At 36.3% G+C, this 22652-nt stretch overlaps 1 protein-coding gene across 7 annotated transcripts in view; it reads right to left on the reverse strand.

The window, feature by feature from the left end:
• CEP83 (centrosomal protein 83) overlaps positions 1–22652 on the reverse strand; it is a 141144-nt gene that overhangs the window by 55279 nt on the left and 63213 nt on the right. For all 7 annotated transcript variants that reach the window (XR_004958266.1, XM_036250810.1, XM_036250807.1 and 4 more), the window contains 2 exons: positions 8657–8908; positions 5886–6017 (listed from right to left, as the gene is read on the reverse strand). Coding sequence is in view for 6 of the 7 variants with exons in the window: in XM_036250810.1 (XP_036106703.1) it covers positions 5886–6017; positions 8657–8908 (384 nt within the window). In the remaining variant the exon portion in view is untranslated. The remainder of the gene's footprint in view (positions 1–5885; positions 6018–8656; positions 8909–22652) is intronic.

Genomic DNA, 22652 nt, shown 5'->3' on the forward strand with positions numbered 1-22652 from the left:
ATCAGGCCTCAAAAATCCTAGGCAAACTAGGAATCTTTTCCTAAACAAAATGTACAATGTTAAAATGCAGCATATAATTTCAAGAGAGTCACAGTTTTCTGAAGCTCCATGGGCCAAGCTACTCTGTTTTTGTTTTTCTTGGGGGTTTTCCCCACACTGTTTTCCATGTAGATTATGGCACACTGTACATTTGCTTTATGTTTTTGACACTGCAGAACATGTGTATCCAGAGATTACTACCTAGTATTAACAAAACTTTCAGAAACGTTAAAAAAAATGTCAATAGTAAACATTTTACAAGGCTTCAGAATCTGTTCAATTACACATACAGAGACATGCCAGGAAACAATATATGTAAACAAGAAATAGAAATACAGATGAAAAATGTATTCCTCAAGAAGATCTTAATGCAAATCCCAGAGAGAGAGAACTTACATTCTTATTTTTTTCAAAGGTCCCAGATGGTATGACCTCATTAACTTAGCTAATAAGGATAACTCTGTGGGAGGCTTCCTTAAAGCTGTATATTTTATTGGAGTTCTAAAGAGCACCTCATGGGGTAACTAGAAAAATTTATCTCATTGAATGTGAAATAGCTTTAAAGTCATCATTCTCAGACCATCTTCAGTAATATTTTTTAACCCAAGCCATATAGTCACACTAACATAGCCCCATTTTAAAAAGCTAACACTTAAAAATTTGAATACACTCCACGTGTTCCTTTGCACTGCAAACAACCATTTGCTAGAATTACAAAATAATGTTGATGAAAATTTCTCAAGTCGCAATGAAAATTGTGACAATGATGTTTGAAATAGTATTTTTAAATGTATCCTTCCAATGAAATCTTTTCACGTGCAGTATTGCAAATGAAAACTTTGCTTGTCTGAAGTTGAAGAGACTTTAATATGTCATTTATATGCAAAATAATGTAAGTAAACCTTTAAAAAGGCAAGCAACTCTTAGCAATGTATATTAACAAACAAGCAGAGAAATACTACTACATTAAATGCTCTTCTTCCTTCAGCAATATAACAGAAAACATCTATGCACTAACTCGAATAAACTTTTTTTAATCGTTACCTGAGGATATTTTTCCATTTATTTTCAGACAGAGTGGCATGGAGGGAGGGGGGGGAGGGGGGAGAGAGGGAGAAAGAGAGAAATATTGATGTGAGAGAGACACATCGATTGCTGCCTCCCGCACGATCCCGACCAGAGCCGGGGACCAAACTGCAACCAAGGTACGTGCCCTTGACTGGAATTGAGCCAATGACTCTTTGGTCTTTGGGCTGACGCTCTAACCACTGAGCCAAACCATCCAGGGCCTATGTGCTAACTCTAAAAAGAAAAGAGGCATAGGAAAGGCCACGTACAGAAAAAGAAAACTCAAGGTTAGGACACAAGTAAGCCAGGGAGCTCACGTAAAATATGCTGCAACGAAAGTATTTGGTGGTCCCCAAGAAAGTTAGAAGCCACAGTAAAACTTAGCTTATCCAATATCTTATTGCTCTGTCTATAGTTCAGGTTATTCCTGCAGTTCAGTGGGAAATAATTTATACCAGAATTGGAAGAAAAGCATGAGAGAACTCCCTGTGTCCTGAATTTACTTATTTGCATACTCTATCACTGTAGGCACTCAACACGTATCTACTGAATATAGAAATAATTTGCTTATAGTTAACCAGGAAGCAATCAAATTATTTACTTTCTAGTAGTACTTATGCAACCTTAGTAGGCTGGCAGGATTCTAAGGGGTCAGCTAGAACAATGCCTCATTTTGTCTATGAGGAAAATGGATCCCAATGATATTAAGTAACTTGCCTAAAGTCATACAAATAGCTATTGATACAGTGAAGAATGAAATTAGTTAATGGTCTCAGAGTTATGGCCATCATTTTCTCATTTAAATATATCACGAGTATATAATCATTGCCATTATCATTTTCATCACCAGTTACTATTTATTATGTTCAATAGCATTTTGAATCTTAGAAAAACCCTTTAAGAGATAGGTATTATCCCCATTTAAAAGTAAAGCAAGTCAGCCCTGGCCGGTTTTGCTCAGAGGTTAGAGCGTCGGCCTGCGGTCCGGAGAGACCCGGGTTCGGTTCCCGCTAAGGGCATGTACCTCGGTTGCAGTTTGTCCCTGGCCCTGGTCGGTCGTGCGGGTGGCAGCCACTCGATGTGTTCCTTTCACATCGATGTCTCTCTCTCTGTTCCTCTCTCTCCCTCCCACTCTACCTGAACAAAAAAATGGGAAAATGTCCTCGGGTGAGGATAAAAAAAAAAAGTAAAGCAAGTCAGAAGTCACAAAGGTGGTAAGTGGGATGAATCAGTCAGGTTTCAAAGGAAGATTCACCTGATTTAAAGCCCATGAACTTTTGCACTGCACTTCATTACCTCCTCCAAAATGAGTTATTGTTTTTTATTTTTTTCAAAATACAAATGAATTTATTTATAATACATATAATCATACACATATAACTTGGTCTTATTAATCCCACTATAAAATGCTAAGCTTTCATTTACCAAGGACCGAATAAAATACTAACTGGTGTTCTATTCAAATTAACAACAAAAATAAGGGAAACCAAGCTTATCTTCACTCTCTTGGACCTAATATTAAACATGACCACTTTGCTTCGAAATGGAATTTGGAAAGTAGTGTCAGGGGTATTGTCAGTGATTTTCAAAAGGAAATCATTTTATACATATTGGTATCAAAAGAATAGATTCATTGCTTCAACAGAAAACGTATCAATTATATGAACTAATATCACAGTCATACCTTTAAAATTATCTTTGATTCTTTTATCAAGACATGTTCTGATTACATTTGTATTATATTGATTTAAGGAAGTCAACTGTTTCTGACAAAGTGTTTAATTATTATTCATCTGTGGAGCACTGTGGTAATCTAAACACTGGATCAATGATGACATAGGAGCAAATCAAATATTTACAACCTGTACAATGACCTACTGCCTGGCAGAGCCAAACTGCCCTTGGTTGTCACTCAGGTGCGCACCAGACTGTGTTGCTTGGGGACTGTGTTCTGGGCTCCTGGAGGACCCCTTTATTCTGCCCAGCAGTTCCCCACCACAGTAACTGATAGTGAAAATCAAAACAGAAAGTAAGAATGGTCTCCCAGGAGTCATGACAGAACATGGTAAGAAAGGGTAATAAAAAAAATACACTGCTGTCCTGTCCAGTCTGGCTCAGTGGTTAGAGTGTCAGTTGGTGGATGGAAGAATAGCAGGTTCAATTCAGGGCCCTGGTCGGGGTAGTGCAGGAGGCAACCAATCGATGTTTCTCTCTCTCTCCTCCCCCCTCTTCCCCTCCCTTCCAATCTCTCTAAAAAAATCAATGGAAAAATATCCTTGGGTGAGGATTAACAACAAATAAAAACACACTGCTAAGTTTGGTAATTTTTTCAGGTTGTTTTCCAAATGGAAATATTAACTATTATCAAAACAGAACATTTTTAGTCATTAAGATTTCAAGTGGAAAGCTTGACTATTTGCCCACCTGTTTTAAAATAGAATACCTTGCAACCTTATGGGGGCAGCAAGGCAGGCTTGCGCCAGGGCTGAATTAGAACAAGTCCTTTGGTTCCCAGCCCTGGATGGCTTCCATTTAAATGAGGCTACTTCTCTCATTTACTGGTTTAATTCCTGTTAAATAAGAAATGAGCAATTATAGCTGATCAATGTGAACATTATTAATAACCTATGGATAATGAATTTTAAATCCCAATTGTTTACATTGTGGGCATCAATTTCATTATATGAGAATCCAATAAGGACTGATTAGAACAAGATAATGAAAATACTGTTTTCCTTTCCATTTGAATAAGCCATATGATTGAAGGACTTCCTGCATTGGATATTCATTAGTCAAATCTCTTATATTTAAATATAATTCCTATTATATTCCTTATTTATGTTCAGGCTCTTTGTTTCACCAATTTACTTGCCATTACTATTTATCCCCTTTATCCTCTTCCACCTCCACCCAGACTCCTCCCCCTGTGCTTGAATTAAAATGGTTTAACAATAAAAAACTCATTGCCTAATTTTCACTTATTCTTTCTGGTGTCAGTCATGTCTAATGAATTAAATGAGATATTAACTACAAAACCACTTTGTAAACTGTGAAGTATATATACAAACAAAAATCTGAAATGTCACTATACATATAATCTGCAAATGTAAAAGAGTATGTGTTTGCCATGGAAAATTGGGTAGACTATCTCCCAAGGGCGGTATCTAATACCTCTAATATTATGGTGTTGGCCTTTCAGGCACAGAAATCCAATTTTGTCACCACATCTAAAAAAGGCTATCAAGGTTAGACTCACATTAATAAAACTTACAAAGAGTGATCTATAAAATCAGAATGTCAGTTTATTAATTATGAGAAAAAACTATAATGAAAACTAGGATGCCTAAGTCGGAAAAACAAGTGCACTCTCTCCCTGTAGATAAAATTACATGGGAAGTCAAATAACAGTCAGAAAGCTGCTTGGTGATCATCCAATCTGAACAAATGGAATGAGATGAATTGTTTCATGGCCATAAATTAAAATACATTGGTGTATTCTTTTCCACAGTAAGAATGGTGGGACCAGAGTACTTACATCCTTCTGACTAAAACTGTCATAAACAGTGCTTCAGTTTTCTCAAGTAATTCCTTGGCCAAGGAATTTATGATGAATACATTATTCCTTTAGATAAGTTCATATATTTCTATTAAGCTACCGTAAATTCCTCTGGTCTGCGAGCCATTTTGTTTTTTAAGATGATTTTACATATAACTCTGCTTTGATAGAAAATACATATTTCACTGATTTAGTAACCAGTCTTATTTCCAAGTTCTTAGAGATACCCAAAGTACTACTACTATTGCTAGTTAATATTATAATAATAATAGCTAATATTTGGGTAATTATATAGTAAATCTTATGCTAACTGCTTTATGCATAATATCTCATTTAATCTTTGTCACACTGTGTAAGGTAAGTATTAATCTCATTTGATAAAAGAAAACAAAGTTTTCAGAGAAAACATAAATTGCCCAAGGTCACACAGCTGGAAAGTGGAAGAAATGAAATATGAATCTAGTCCGACTCCAGAACTGATATTCTTATTCACTACAATAGTCTATAAAACACTTCTATCATTGCTATTCTATTCCTGGTTGCTGGACTCCTCCTACACGTATCCTGTATTTGAGAAACTGTATATAAAATGTTCAAACCATTATATTCTTTTTAAAGTAACATAAATGCAGATGCTGTTGCTAATATTAATTTACTCATCTAACATTTACTGAGTGCCTACTGTGTGCCAGCACTGTTCCAGGTGCTGGAGAGACAGCAGTAATAACAGCAATGTCCCTGAGTTCTGGAGCTTATATTTGGTTAGAGTAAGGGGATGGGAAAGAAAAGGAGACAGAAAAAAAATAAACAAATATAAATACATTAGATGGGGTTAAGAGCTATGGAGAAAAATAAAGCAAATAAGAAAGATTGAGGGGGGGAGATGGTATTTTACAAAGTGAAGACAAGGAAAGCCTCTCATAAGGCAACACCTGAAAGACAGGAGGAAACAAGCTAAGTACACATGTGAGGGAAGACCATAACAGGCAGGCAAGTGCAAAGGCCCTAAGGGAGAAGTAAGCTTGCTCAAAGAGTGAGAAGGCCAGTGAGGAGTATTCACAGTGGCAGTAATAAGAACTAGTCTAATTCTGCATATATCTGGAACGTAGAATGATAGCATACAAATATCTCAATTAGAGAAATAAACTAAACACAAAATTTCTTTGTCATTATACAGTATCAAACATTGTCAAGAATGAAGTAGAAATATAAGATGACTTACTTGACTAGTCAATGCATTTATTTCCCGTTCAGCTTTATGCAATTTACTGATTAAAATAGTATTTTGTTCATTACTTGATTGTAGCTCTTTTTCCAAGCGTTCAGCCTGTAGTTTAACTGACTGTTTTTCAGCCTTTTATTAAAACAAAATATTTTAAAATTCGTTCATGATTTTTCACAATTATATAAAAATAAAGTAAGCACTATTTAAAATATGTGCAATCATACTACCCAAAATTATTCAAAATCTCAACAATATTAACACATACCAAAGAAAGTAAGATTTTTCTCAAAGCATATGGTAGAATTCGAATGAAGGATGTTTGCTCTAAGAAATATGAAACAAAGGTATCTAGAACAAACAATGTATCAAGCCACCAATAAAATAAAACATTTCTCTTATGAATGCACTCATTTGATACCAATTATTCTTACTGCTGACACAATTCGAACAAACATTTATGGGGGTTCCAAAGCCACAGCAGACATGAAAAAACATATTAGAAGAGAGGGCTCCTTTACAAAAATAGTTAGAACTGAAAATCTAAAATCAGTGGACATTTTTTAAAAATACGGGTATAAGAATTCAAAATCCTCAACTAATCTGTAACCTTTAGAAGTATGAGCAAAGAGTTCAATAGCTCTTGACCTCATCACATAATACAGATTCTTAATGAAGTCTGAAGTTGTCAAAAAAAAATTTCTAGTTGGTAATATTCACAGTACTCTTTGTTAAGAAAGGAAAACTAAATACTTTAAAAAAATATTTCTAGCCCTGGATGATCTGGCTCAGCCGTTGGAGCGTCAGCTGCGGACCAGAGAGTCCCAGGTTTGGTTCCCACTAGGGGCATGTACAAAAAAAAAAAATTCCTACTCAAAATAGTTAAAATAAAAATGTTTGGCATTTAAAGGATAAGCTTCAGTTTTAATCTCATTTTCTATACAGCTTAAATATAAGGAGTGTATTCAAATAATTCAGAAAAAAATTATTTGCCTCAAATATAAAATTACTTTCTGGGCTCACTGATAAAAATGTCAAAGGTCAAAGATGAAAGAAATACTTGCTGTCATGTGCTTATTTTAATTTCCTCTGACAAAATTAAATATAGGCTCTTTTGAAAATGTCACAAATGAACCTCCCATCTTTTGTCATCATTTAACTTGTCCCGAAAACAATCACTCTAAATGACCTCAATGAAAAGTTTCACACTGGGGCCATACACCATATTCAACTGCAACCATCCACTTATTCTGTCACTGTGCACATGCACTAATGATGAACGGATGGTAACATAAGCAGTCTCGCTCTGAACTGCCTCACGTCTAAAGACCAATGATACTGACAACTTCAGTTCAAGACCAGTAAATACTATCAAAAGCTTCATCAAAAAAAAAAAAAAAAAAAAAAATGAAAACACGACTTATCTTCTAAACATATCAATATACTCCTTGTACCACTTTGCTGGCTGGGGAAAAAAAAATCACTATTTTGTATTTGGATCTTGGATTTTAATTACAAGCTAAGTGCCCACTAATTTCATTCCAACTCAAATCATTTCACAACTATCTGAATAAAAAAATAAAAACCACTGTGGACTGCTCAAAATAAATCAAAACAATTAAACTAGTATATTTGCTACATATTAGACACTAAGAAGTAGGAAGAGTAAGCATATCTGAAAAGACGGTGAAGGGGTCCAGAATATCTTGCCAAGGTGGCATAAAAATTATTTTGTGCTGAAAACATTTGGGAATCAACAGACATTTTTTTTCCCCTCAACTCCTTTTATCTGTCTAAAAGCAGAGCTTCTAATTTAACTATTATAAATTCCCTCCTCAGGAGTTTCACAAACTAGGGAAGACTGACTCCTATCACAAGAGACAAGAAGTCAGCATCATAAGAAATCACCTACACATTTTCACAAAACTGTCACATCTCCCATCTGTCCTAAAGACCTATTTATTTTTCCAAAGTGCCCTTTCTTTCCTTCTCCTTTCCCTACTTAAGATGTTATATAAGACCCAAATTCTAATTACCTCTTTGTGACACACTTTTCTATGAACTCCCATGTACATACATGAATACAAACCTACCTTTTCTCTTACTAATGTCTGTTGTCAGTTTAATTCACAACCCCCAATCACTGAACCTAAGAGGATGAAGAAAAAGTTTTTCCTCTCCAACTGAAACAAAAATTTTCAGTGGAGAGTACCTCTTGGAGTTACCAACCTAGGTCTGCAGGCTCTTATCTCTCTCTAATGAACTCAGGAAAATAATTCAGTAAAGACTTATGCATTAGTAGCCAAGTCGAATGTTATTAGTCTGGCAAGAAGCTGTCATAGATTATATAAGTATGGTATTTATGTTTAAACAGAATTTATGATTTTAAGATCTTAAGTCCCAGTGTAAGGAAATAACTATCTAGGAAAAAATAGTTCTTTCTGGTTTGAGATAACTTTAGTCTCCAGAAAATCAAAGTTTTTTTGGATTATGCAAATTATACTCTGTGGCATTACAAGAGTTAAATCATTTCAAATAGGTGACTTGACTCCCAATTAAGAAATAATCCCCTTATATATGTGGCAGCATATTCAATGCTTATGAAGCAATAGCTTTCCTCTTTACAAAAAATGTACACGCTTGGGATTCCACAAATACATCAGCATTAGATTGGTGAGCGTACGTTTATGCTCTAAAAATCAGAGGCTCAACTGCACATTTAAAAAGGTATGCCATACTTCTTTTCTACCAGGAAGCAATTAAAACCTTACCTCCAGGGATCTGACTGTAGCCTGCATCTCAGCCAACTGCTGCACTTGAATTCTTTGGATATTTTCTACCTGAGCACCAGAATTCTCTTTTTCAGCCCTTAATTCAGCTACTTCAGCCTCTAAAACATTTAATTTCTGACACAAATGGGCTTTTTCTCGAGTAAGTTGCTGTACTCGTTTGCTTTCTGTTGTGGAATCAAGACTAAATAGCTGATTATGTAGTTCTTCTTTCTCTTTCTCCAGTCTTGCAATCTAATAATAAGTTGGAAAAAAAATAAATTATTGAATTTTCAGCTATGAAGATGAATTACAAATCAGTAAATTAAGATTTAAAACTGCATAATATAAAAAAGAAAGCGTAGGTAATGAAATGAAGTACCAAGGGAAAAAACTCTAAAATGTCATGGTCTTCATTCTGCCTCAACATGACTCAAATGTGAGGGCAAGTACCTTGTCCTATTCTCCCCATAGTACCTAGTACAGGGCTTCATCAGTTGCTAAATAAATTTCAAAATTATAATACTATATAAATAATTATTAAAATGTCAAGTATTTAAAAAATTAACCAGAACCTTACAGGGGCTTATGCAAGAGCAATATGCCAATTACTGCTAAGCTTTTCCTCATGTCACAGTAATTCTTGGGCTATGTCTATACTAATAAAATTATCTATTCCAAGGCAACTTAACTCACCAAAAAAAGCTGCTTGTCTATATAAATAACTACAAATGTGACTGCTGAGAGTTTCTACATTACAGCTGAGGGTTTATTAAAGCCCTAGTTGTAATGACCGCTTAGTTCCTAATCCTCAGATTCTAGAAAGAACTGAAAATCATTAACCCAAGGCATTTAGAAGAGTCCCTGTGGAACCTGTAGAGCAGGAAAACCACTGGTCTTCTCATTCATGCTAACCATCACTTTCAGATCCAAGGGGCCTACCAATCATTGCGTTTCAAACTGCTTCCTAACCTGTGAGGCACGTTGGAGGCCCTTTTCCTCTGGGAATAAGGTTATGTAAACAAGGTAAAACTCATTCTTTTCCTGATCTCCCAAACTATCCAAATCTTTGTTGTTAACCAAAGCTCCTCTTTTTAGTCTCCTTTTATATATGAGATTTCTTCAGATGATCCAACTCAAAGGAAGTTTGGGGAAAAAAAAGTTAGACACCACTGCTCTAAACATCACCAGGCCTTGTTTTGTAGCCAGGATGAGCTTAGAAGGCTCCCTCTAAGACAAAAGGACTTCAAGTAATGCTCTGCAACCTAGGCAAGGTGGCCCAAGAGACAACTGATTACTCACACTGAGTCTAAGAAGTGAGGCCACCCCAGTGCAGAGCCTCTTCTCATCTGTAAAAGGAGAGGAGAACCCTCTAAGATCCTTTTCCATTTCAACAGGTAGTCATTCTAATTTGGATCTGGGCATGCTGAGTTCAAGATGTAAATGGGAAATATAGGTAGCGCAATCCAGCTGGCAAATACCAGAATCAAATTTTCTTAGAAGGCAATTGTACAATTCAGTCAAGCCCTCAAAAGCCCAACTAATTTGTTCTCTCTCCAATATCTCCTCCCACCCTTTACATTGTCCCTGCCTACTTTTCCCCCTCTATTTCTCTTTCCTTTCAGCTAGTTGTATGACCCTGTGCAAGTCATTTTTCACTTTGGCCTCAGTTAAAATAAAGGGCTTGAGATGGATGATCTTTAAAGTACCATTTAGCTTTTGCATAAGGTAACTCACCTAGGTAAGGAGTCGATGTATAGCTCAATTCAGACAATGGTGCCTTTACTGAGTACTTTAATGAGTGCTGAGTTGAGTGTGCTACACATATAATTGCATTTAGTAACAATAATTTCTCTTGTAGTCTTCATATTACATATGGGGTCAGACAGCTAATGTTCTTGACAAGCGTGTTTCCTACATTACTGCTTTCTCTAGTAGTTTTGAGGGGCATCTGTGTGATAATGAAGTGGTAGCTGAAGCTATGGACTGTACTGGCTAAGAGCAGTGTCAGAATTATTAGACCACACATTCACAACTCCTAAACCAGAGCTCACTGTTACATCGTTCCAACCAAAACTGGTGACCACTGCCTTCTACTTTCTCTATTCATTTACTGTCATGGAACAAATATTTATTGAGTACTTACTATGGACCCAGCACTGTTCTAGGTAGCAAGGATACATTAGAGAATCGAGCAGACAAGCAAATAAACACAAAATCTCTGCTATCAAGCTTATACGCCACTGCTATGACTCCAAACTTGTCCCAGTCACTTAGGCACAGATCCTGAACACATCCTCAGCTCTTCCCTTTTTCTCCATCTCATGCAGATTCCCATCACCTTCCTTCATATCTTCAATGTGCTATGCTCTCAATTCTTTCTCTCATCTTACAGAAGAAGGCTTTGTTTGAATGTATCTTTTATGACATTTATCCAAATCTGCCTGTTAGTTACCTGCATGCTAACTTTATTCTCTTTGAGAATATAAAAGCTTAAAAGGAAAGGCAACATTTTAACTAATTTTACTTTAAAAAAATTGTTGAAGCAAAGGAAACTGAATAGAAACAGATCAGGAACTAGAAATAATTTTGTTGATCTTCTTTTCTTCTCTCTTTTTTTTTTTTATCCTCACCCGAGGACATTTTTCCATTTTTTTGTTCAGGTAGAGTGGGAGGGAGAGAGAGGAACAGAGAGAGAGAGAGAGAGAGAGAAACATCGACGTGAAAGGAACACATTGAGTGGCTGCCACCCGCACGACAGACCAGGGCCGGGGACAAACTGCAACCGAGGTACGTGCCCTTAGCGGGAACCGAACCCGGGTCTCTCTGGACCACAGGCCGACGCTCTAACCGCTGAGCCAAACCGGCCAGGGCGATCTTCTTTTCAATGGATGGTACCGCCACTCTAATTCCCTAGGGTATCCAAAAGGAAATGGTCTTATATTTAATTATTCCATTGGCCTTTGTTTTTATTATCTTTATGATGCAGTACAGAGAAATGGTTAAGAGTATAGGGTCTGGCCCTGGCTGGTTTGGCTCAGCAGTTAGAGCATTGGCCTGCGGTCCAGAGAAACCCGGGTTCAGTTCCTGCTAAGGGCACGTACCTCGGTTGTAGTTTGTCTCTGGCCCTGGTTGGGTTGTGTGCATGGCAGCCACTTAATGTGTCCCTTGCATGTCATTGTTTCTCCCCCCCCCCACTCTATCTGAACAAAATATCGAAAAATGTCCTTGAGTGAGGATAAAAAAAAAAAAAAGAGTATAGGGTCTGCAACCAAATAGCTTAAATTTTTTTTCTTTCAGAATTTTAAAGATATTGCTTTATTGTCTTTGGGCTTATATTATTTCCAAAAAGAAATCTGCTGTCATTCTTATCTTTGTTCTTCTGTATAATATCTTTTCTCTGTTTTTTTGTTGTTGTTGTTTTTAATTAACTTATATTTAGATAGTGGTAGGTTTACATGCAGCTGTAAGGAATAATACAGAGAGACCCTGTGTAGTACCCTTTACCCAGTTCCCACCACTAGTAGTTAACATCCCTCTTCTTCCATTTTCTGGAAGACATTGCGCAGAGTTGGTTTTCTTTCTTTTTTTTTTTTTTAAGCACCTGGTAGACTTCTCCAGTGAAATCATTCTTTGAGGGAATTTTTAAATTACGAATTTAGTTTTCTTAATAGTTACATGACTGTTTAAATTATCTATTTCACATAGACAGAGTTATGGTAGTATGTGCCTATTTCATCTCTTTGTCAAACTTATTTGGGTAGAATTGTTTACCTCTATATAAGCTAGTAAGATTACCTTATTAACCTTCTGATGTTTGTAAGGTCTGTACTAATATTGTTTCATTCCCGATATAGGTAATTTGTGTCCTTTTTTGTCAGTTTAGCTAAAAGTTTGTCAACTTATTAATCTTCTCAAAGAAACAGCTCTTTATTTTCCTGATTTTCTCTATTGTTTTTGTTTTCAATTTCATTTGGTTTCTGCTCTTACCTTTATTTCCTTTCCTCTGCTTGCTTTGGGTTTATTTTGATCCCCTCTTTCTGAGTTAAGATTATTTGACACATTTCTTCTTTTCTAATTAATGCATTTAGTGCTACAAATTTTCTTCTGAGCACTTTTAGCTGTGTCCTAAATGTTTTAATGTTTCACGTTCGTTTTCATTCAGGTCAATTTATTTTTTTGAAATTGTTTTTTCATTAAAATTTCCTCTTTGACTCATGAATTATTTTAAAATGTGTCATTTCATTTGAAGATTTCTTTGCTACTTTTCTGTTACTGATTTCTAATTTAATTCTACAGTGGCTGACAAACTCATTCTGTATAATTTCAACTTTTACAAATTTGTTGAGGTTTATTTTATGGCCCAGGATTACACTCCATCTTGGTATATGTTCAATGACCACTTGAAAACAATGTATTTAGGTACTCTTCTTGGGTGGAGTGTTCAGTGAATGTTGACTAGATTCTATCGAGTTATGTATCTTTTCTAATTTTCTAATTCTTCTATCACTTGTTAGGACACAAGTGTGAAGTCTCCAACAATTGTGAATTTGTATATTTCTCCTTTGAATTCTATCAGTTTTTACTTCACATATTTTGCAGCTCTGGTTCATGCACATTTAGTATTCACTGTCTTCTTGGTGGAGTTGCTTTTTGTCATTATAGAATTGTACCTCTGGTATTTTTTTTTTTTCTCTTTGAAGTCTACTGTATCTGATAGCTACTCCTGTTTCTTTTAATGTTTCCATGATCTATCCTTTTCCACTCATTTACTACCTACCTATATTTTTACATTTGAAGTTTCCTGGAGATAGGATATAGTTGGGTCTTTTATTTTTAAAGGCAACTCTGTAAATATGTCTTTTGGTATATTTTGACAATTTGCATTTATTATGACTATTAATGTTATGACTTAAGTTAGTTTTTTGTTGTTATTGTCTTTGTCCTTTCTATCTACAGTGATACCTCGGTTCTCGAACATAATTCGTTCCAGGAGGACGGTCGAGAACCGAAGCAATGAAACCCAATAGGAAAGCGTGACTCCACAAAGCGTGACTCTCTCTCTGCACTCACACTGATGACGCAAGCAAGGCGCGCTGGGCCGAATGAACGCCATTCGGCTCAACTCGGCTCATCTCGGAAGTTCGAGTTCCAAATATTTGTTCGGGTTCCGAAACAAAAGTTTCTCGAATCTCCTGGTCGAATACCGATTTGGTCGAAAACCGAGGTGTTCGAGAACCGAGGTATCACTGTATAATGTTCTGGCTATCTTTCTGTATAGCTTTCTTAGTTGTTGCAGTATATATTACATTATATATACATAAGTTATCATAAAATGGGCTCATTTTACCAGTACAAGTGATATATACAGAAACTTTACCTCCCTTTACCCTTGTTCATAATTGTCTTAATTACTTTCTCTATACACATTTCAAACAACATTTCCCTTTTTTATTGTTTTCTTTCTGTTTAGAGAATTTCCCTTAGACATTCTTTTGGATAGGTTTACTGGCAACATATTCTCTTAGGTTTCCTTATAGTAAGAATGTCTTGATTTACCCTTCATTCCTGAAGAATATTTTTGCTGGATATAGAATTATAAGTTGATATTTTGTTTCTTTCAAAACTTGATAATGTTGCCACATGTCCGTCTAGCCTAAATGCTTTCTGATTAGAAATGTCTGGGAATTGTTTTCCCCCTATAAACAAGGTATCATTTCCTTTCTTGCTGCTTTCAGAATTTTTTTCCCATAGTGTTTATAAGTTTGATGTCTCTGAGTGTGAATTTCATTGGTTTTAGCCTGTTTGATGTTCACTCACCTTCTTGAAATTGTAAGGTGTATCTACCAAAGTGGGAGGTGGGGTTTCAGCTTTTATTTCAGGTATATTTTCAGCACTGCTCTTTCTTTCTCCCTTCTAAGGACAAAAATCTTTTATCTTTTGTAATTGTCCCACAGGTACCTGAGATCTACTCTACTGATTTTTTAAATTTACTTTCTATAGTTTGTTCAGATTGGGTCATTTCTAATATACTATCTTCAAGTTCATTTCTTCTTTCTTCTATCCCCTCAACCCTGCTGTTGAGCCCAGCAACTGAGGTATTTTTGTTTGTTTTTGGAGGGTTTTTTTAGGACATCATATTTTTCAGTTTTAAAAGTTCCATTTGGTTCTTTATATTTTTCTATTTCTTTGCTGAGACTATTTTCTCACTTGTTTCAAGCATGTTTTTAATTGTACACTAAGGCATTTTTACCATGGCTGTGTTAAAATATTTGTCAGGTAATTCTGTTACCTCAGTTTAGCATCTATTGATTGCCTTATTTCATTTAGTTTGAGAACTTCCAGGTTCTTAGTATAAGTGATTTTTTAATTAAAATTTGGACTTTTGGGGTACTGTATTAGGAGACTATGATTCTGATTTAAAGTTTCTGTTTTATCTGGCTTTTTATGACATCATTGTAGCAGGGAAAGGGTGATGTTCCTGCCTCATTACTGCCAGATGGACTAGTCCAAATTCCCCACTCTACCTCTATGACACCTGAGGTGTCAGAGGTTCCTCATGAAACCGATGCTGGGTGGAAGTGGGAGTTCCAGTTCCTAATTAGGCCGACCCACTGATGCCTCCTTAGATGGCAGGGGTAAGAATGACTTGTTACTGTTCCTATGTAGCCTCCATTGATACCATAATGGCAGGTATAGTCACCACTGACACGACAGGGCAATGGTGATAGTCCTGATTCTATACTAGGCCTCCTCTAACATTATTCAAACAGGGAGGGGTCAGGGCACCTGAACAGTTGAGGGAAGGTATGGCTCCCAAAGTCATTTCCAATACCACCATGGCTGGTAGGTAGGAGCCCCTGGTATTGCCAAGTGGGGATTCAGTCCTGGCCCCTTATCTGGCCTTCTCCGCTATCATCTTGGTTGGGGATTAGGGTTATTCATTACAGTCTAGGGAAAGTATGGAGGGGCACAGGTCCAGTTTTACTGCAGTAGTTGGCTGGAATAGAACTGTTATTATCTAAATTAACTAGGCTACTACGTTTTTCTTTTCTCAGCACCTTGCCTAGAGAGAACAGGACTGTGTTGGCGCTTTTTATCACCTGGGCCAAGTTGCTGGTTTCTTTAGCACCATGTCAGTGATACAAGAAACAAAATTAAAAACCCAGGGAACATACCAGTCAGTCCTTAGGTCCTAAGGTCCTTAGCTAGTATGCCTTTTCTCCTTCTTTCAGCATCCTCTTATGTTTGTTTTATAAATAATGTCTAGCATTTTTTGTTATACTTACCAGAACAAACAGGGAAAAGTATATCTACTTCATCTTCCCAGAAACAGAAGTCTCTTGGTTTGGCTTTTAAGATTTTCTCTTTATTACTAATTTTAGGTCATCTGAATCTTTGTGCCATGGTGTAGTTTTCTTCATGTTTTCTGTGCATGTGGTTTACTGAGCTGCTTGGATCTGTTGTTTATAGTTCTAATCAAATCTGGAAAATCTGATCATTTCAACTATTTTGTTCTTCCTTCTCCTTTTAAAATTTCTATTGTCTGATATTGTCCCACTATGTGCTATAACCATTTCTTTCCTATACTTTCTCTCTCTGTATTTCATCTTGGATACTTTCTATTGCTGTTATCTTCAGTTTAGCTATTATCTTTTCTTCCAGTGTCGTATCCACTTCTAGTGCATTTTACATTTAGACTGTAGTTTTCATCACTAGAAACTTCTTAAAAATCTTTTCCATGTCTCTCATCATGTTCAAGACTTCCCCTAAGTTTTTGAACGTATGGAGCATATTTATATGGTTTAATGACTTTGTCTACTAATTTAATAATTTCTAGGTCTGTTACTATCAATTTTTTTCTTTATTATAAAATACATTTTCCTGCTTCTTTACATGTTCGGTCACTTAAAAAAAAATAGTCCTTATATTTGGTTTTAGGTTCCCAGCAAAAGTGAACAGAAAGTACAGAGAGCTCAATATGACCCTGCTCCCATACACATAGCCTCCTCGGCTATCAACATCTCACACCAGAGTGGTACATTTGTTACAATTGATGAACCTACTCTGATATATCATTATCATCTATAGTCCATAGTTTACATCAGGATCTACTCCTGGTATAGTATATCCTGTGGATTTTGACAATGTATATTGGCATGTATCCACTATTTATAGTATCACACCGAATAGATTTACCACCCTAAAATGCTCTGTGCTCCACTTGTTCATCCCTACCTCTCCCCTAACCCCTGGGCAACCACTGAGCTTTTTAATGTCTCTATAGTTTTGCTTTATCTAGAGTGTCATATAGTTGAACTCCTGTAATATATAGCCTTTTCAGATTGCTTCTTTCACTTAGCAATTTGTATTTAAGGTTCCTCACATCTTTTTGACACTGAATAATCTTCAATTGTCTGGATATGATAGTTTACTAAACTATCCACCCATGGATGGAAATCTTGGTTGCTTCCAAGTTTTGGCAATTAGAAATAAAGCAGGTAGAAACATCTGTGTATAGGCTGTTGTGCAGACCTAAGTGTTCACTCTTTTGGGTAAATACCCAAAAGTATTTACCTGGATTGCATGGTAAGGATATGTTTAGTTTTGTAAGAAACTAATTTTGTTCTGAAGTTTTATCATTTTACATTTCCAGTCTGTTGCTGCACATCCTCACCAGCATTTGGTATTGTCAGTGTTTTGGATTTGGGCCATTTAAATAGGTATGTATGTCATTGTTGTTTTAGATTTTAATTCCCTAATCACACATTATGTTAAGCAATTATGCTTGTTTGCTATCTGTATATCATCGTTGGTGAAGTGTCTTTTTAAGTCTTTGGCCCATTTTTAAATCAAGTATTTTTCTTACTGTTGATTTTCATAGTTCTTTGTATATTTTGGATAATAGTCCTTCATAAAATGTATCTTTTTCAAATATTTTCTCCCAGTCTATGGCTTCTCTTCTCATTCTCTTGACAGTGTCTTTCACAGAGCACAAGTTCTTAATTTTAATGAAGACTAACTTCTCAATTATTTCTTTCATGTATCATGTCTTTGATGTTGCATCAACAAACCCAAGCTCATCTAGGTTTTCCCCTATGTTATCTTATAGGAGGAGTCTGATAGTTTTACATTTAAATCTAAGATCTATTTTGAGTTAAGTTTTGTGAAGGGTCTGTGTCCAGATTCTTTTTTTTTTTTTTGCATGTACAGTTGTTTTAGCATCATTTCTTGAAAAGACTATTTTTCTCCATTCTGTCTCTTCTCCTTTGTCAAAAAAGATTAGTTCACTATATTTGTGTAGGTCTATTTCTAGACTCTTCAGTCTAATGATCTATTTGTCTATTCTTTTGCCAAAAGCATACTATGTCTTAACATAGCTTTCTACTTTAGTCCTGAAACCACCTAGTGTCAGTCCTCCAACTTTGTTTTTCTTTAACAATATACACAAGGCTGGGTCTTTTGCCTTTCTACATAAACTTCAGAATCAGTTTTGTTTATTGTTTTTTAAAATATGCTTTTATTATTCATTTTAGACAGAGAGAAACACTGATGTGAGAGGGTATCATAGATCGTGTGCCTCCTATATGTCTCCTACTGGGGATCAAGCCCACAACCCGGGCATGTGCCCTGATTGGGATTCGAATCCACAATCTCTCAGTGCATGGGACAATGCTCAACCAATTGAGCCACAATGGCTAGGGCCAGAATCAGTTTATTGATATCCACAAAATATTTACTGAGTTTTTTACTGGGATTATACTGAATCTGTAGATTAAACTGAGAAGAACAAACATCTTGACATTACTGAGTCTTCCTATCCATGAAGACAAAATATCACTCCATTTATTTAGTTCTTTGATTTCATTCATCAGAGTTTTATAGTTCTCCTCATATACATGTTGTGCATTTTTAAAATATCTTCTATAGCCCAGCCAGTGTGGCTCAGTGGATTGACCATCGCCCCATGGATTGAGAGGTCCCGGTTCAATTCCCAGTCAGGGCACATACCTGGGTTGCAGGCCTCACCCCCAGTAGGGGGCGTGCAGGAGGCAGCCCATCGATGTATCTTTCTCACATTGATGCTGCTATCTCTCTCCCTTCCTCTCTTTAAAAAACAATTAAACAAATTTTTAAATATATCTTCTACATTTATTATATTTAGTATTATGATTGATGCTGTCAGGTACAAATAGTTAAGACCTTTATTTTTTTTTAAGCATTTACTATGTCAAGGCATTAGAGTAAACATTTTGCACATGGAATTTCAAGTTCCCAGATCATAGTTTTAAAAATCAAGTTAGTTTACTTTTTTATATGCCTGCTATTCTAAGTTCCCCCTTTTCCCTATATGTACTAGAATTAAATTTTTCTAAATTAATGATGGAATACAAAACATTTTGTTATTTATTTACACTAAGAAGAAGGTAGCACTTAATTTACTCAGATTTAAAGTTCATATTTGAATCTACTTTTGGAAGCTACCATCTCTTTTCCTTCACTCTGTCTTAAAAAGAATTCTACTCAGACTAAACATCTGAACAGAAATAATAACCTATGCCTTTTTCAGGTCCTCAAAGTTACCTTGATCATGAGGATAGTAAAAGAAAAATAACTGTGACTAATAAAACAGCCAGGGTAGACAGCACCTAAAACTGGAGCAGTCTGAATTCTGGGAGTGTGATGAGGGTGGGAGGTGCAGGCACTGGAAGAGATGCCCTCACACTATGTAGGGTATCTGAGTGCAGATCTGATGCTGAAAACTCTGGCATGCTCAAGTAAAGAACAGAATCATACACTCAAGAAATTTGATGGGTAATTTAAAATGATAATATTGGCTAGCATTTGTGGAATGCTTACTATGTTCTTGGTACTCAGATTTAAGCACCTTACATATATTAATTTATTAAATCCTCACAACTCCATGAGACAGGTACTATGTTAACATCATTTTACAGATAAGGACATTGATGCACACAGAAGTTAAGTCAGTTCCCAATGTCATACTATATAAACATTTAAAACATTAAAAATTCTACATGTTGCCCTGGCCGGTTTGGCTCAGCGGCTGGAGCGTCGGCCTGCGGTACAGAGAGACCCGGGTTCGATTCCCGCTAAGGGCACGTACCTCGGTTGCAGTTTGTCCCCGGCCCTGGTTGGTCGTGCGGGTGGCAGCCACTTGATGTGTCCCTTCACGTCGATGTTTCTCTCGCTCTCTCCCTCCCGCTCTATCTGAACAAAAAATGGAAAAATGTCCTCGGGTGAGGATAAAAAAATAAATAAATAAATAAAATAAAAATTCTACATGTAAAAAAGTTTACTTTTTGAGATATTCTAAACTGCACTCACAGTATGATTTCAATTATATAATTTTACAAAACTCTTCTAAAAGGTTGCCAAAATCAATCACGGAGAAGCCATACTGTGAGGTAATATAATTTAATTTGGGAGACTTTTGCCTACTGTGATGTAGTTCTACATAATCTGAGAAGGGTGTAAGTCAGAGAATTTGGAATATTTTAGATAAGAGAACCATCTGGGTCTAAAGCAGTACTCCAGACAGAATTTCAGAACCTACTAGAACAAAAAGGAAGTGCTGTGGGAGGTTTAATGACATCTACTGACATGTGTCAGGATAAGGAACATATTAGCACAATAACACTTTTGTGCTACCAGTGCTATAAGAAAAAAATAGCATGTGATAACAAGGAAACAGAAATGTTCTCCTTTTTGCTACAGGAACTCTGGCTTCTCGTCTGCCCCACAGAAGTTAAGATAGAGCTTTAAAGAGTATAATGGAATAATCTGAGATACTTCTCATTATGTATTATCATTCTTACAGTGCTCACTGCCCCTGTCTCGAGATCTTAATATTTGCCCACTGAATGACTCTTGCTTCCTTCACTCATTCAGTGTATCAGTATAATGACCTGGATCTGGTCTGTATTGCTCCTCATTACTATTTGTAGAATAATATAAAATTGAAGTCCTAATAATGTAATGAAAACACAACAGCACCACTTTTAAATGACTACATAGGCAACTTCAGAATTTCATCTGTATGAAGTCCCAGACTTAATATGTACTTACAACCAAATGCATTGAGAAATCATGACATTGTCTTCTTCATAAGATAAAGACATCTTCTTTCATTTTATATATATATATATATATATATATATATATATATATATATATATTTTGTTCAGATAGAGAGGGAGGGAGAGAGAGGAAGAGAGAGAGAGAGAGACATCGACATGAAGGGACACATCAAGTGGCTGCCACCCGCACAACCAACCAGGGCCGGGGACAAACTGCAACCGAGGTACGTGCCCTTAGCGGGAACCGAACCCGGGTCTCTCTGTACCGCAGGCCGACGCTCCAACCGCTGAGCCAGACCGGCCAGGGCTATATATATTTTTTAATTCAGAATATCACGAGGGAGATTTAAATCCCTGGAGTGCTCCTTAGGAAAACACTAACAAAATCTTCCTAAAGTATTCCCCTAAGAACCAACACACTAAAGAATATTCAGTTACTTCTTTTATCTGTGAAAGTGAAAATGCACAAATATTGTATGAGTGCTTAATCAATAAAAAAAAATTATTTTAGTACATCAAATAAATGTATTTTTATATTTTACACTAGTTTAAATTGTTAAGATTGAAGGGCGGCAAGAATGGGCCTTGCTTTGACATTTTACTGCTGTTTTTGATCCACAGTCATCTCAGCAGGTTTTACTGTTACTGTGTATAAAAACTGAAGTATAAAGATAACTTACTGGCCCTGGCCGGTTTGGCTCAGCAGTTAGAACATAGGCCTATGGTCCAGAGAGACCCAGGTTCAGTTCCAGCTAGGGGCGCGTACCTCGGTTGCAGTTTGTCCCTGGCCCTGGCTGGTAGTGCGGGTGGCAGCCACTCGATGTGTCCCTTTCACGTCGATGTTTCTCTCTCTCTCTCTCTCCCTCCCACTCTACCCACTCTATCTGAACAAGAAAATCGAAAAATGTCCTCGGGTGAGGATTTAAAAAAAAAAGATAACTTACTGAATGAAAGCAAATAACCAATTATCCACTAATTAATATTGCTCCTGAATAATCAAATGGGAAGTAGATAGAAAAGAACTTTGGTCTTATCAGAAAGTCTTATTTTTCTAATTTCTAATAATTATGGCTTCTTAGCTAGATGTTTATCTTTAGATTTCTAAGAATATCATAAGACATCCCAGTTATGAAAATTAACTGACCCCTTCAAATTTTTAATAAATATCATTTGGTCTTTCATGAGTAAAATACAGACTAGCTATCAGATTTCAGACACAGGTTTCATTCTTTAAAAAATAAAACTAAGAAACTGGAGAATAGAAATAATCATTACCAGGTAAACATCATCATTAAATTTTAAAGGCAAAGTATAAATAAAGCATCTCTATCCTTAACCCCAATGTCTCTCTCACACTGCTATTTCTCCTCCTTTGCCCCTCTCTCTATTCCACTCTAACTAAAAATGGATGGAAAAATATCCTAGGATGAGGATTAACAATTAATTAATTAATTAATTGGAGACAGATACCCTGGCAGGTGTTGCTCAGTAGTTAAGAGTGCTGGCCCTCTCACCCAAGGGTCACAGGTTTGATTCCCTGTCAAGGGCATGTACCTGGGTTGCAAGTTTAATCCTCAGCCTCAGTTGGGGAGCATGCAGGAGGTAACCAATCAATGTGTCTCTCTCACATCAATGTTTCTCTCTTTCTCCCTCCTCTCCTTCCATTCCATTCGCTCTAAAAATCAATGGAAAAAATATTCTCAGGAGAGGATAAATAAATAAAATGGAGACACTGACTATTATCACAAAAGTGATATCATAGGTGAACAAAGCATTTAAAGCTGCAAAAAATTTTAAATGCAAAAGATTATTATAAATATGGCCCTGGCCAGTTTGGCTCAGCGGTTAGAGCGTCCGCCTGCGGTTCGGAGAGACCCGGGTTCGGTTCCCGCTAAGGG

The sequence above is a fragment of the Molossus molossus genome, unplaced genomic scaffold (genome assembly GCF_014108415.1).
Source record: "Molossus molossus isolate mMolMol1 unplaced genomic scaffold, mMolMol1.p scaffold_m16_p_10, whole genome shotgun sequence".
Lineage (NCBI taxonomy): Eukaryota > Metazoa > Chordata > Mammalia > Chiroptera > Molossidae > Molossus > Molossus molossus.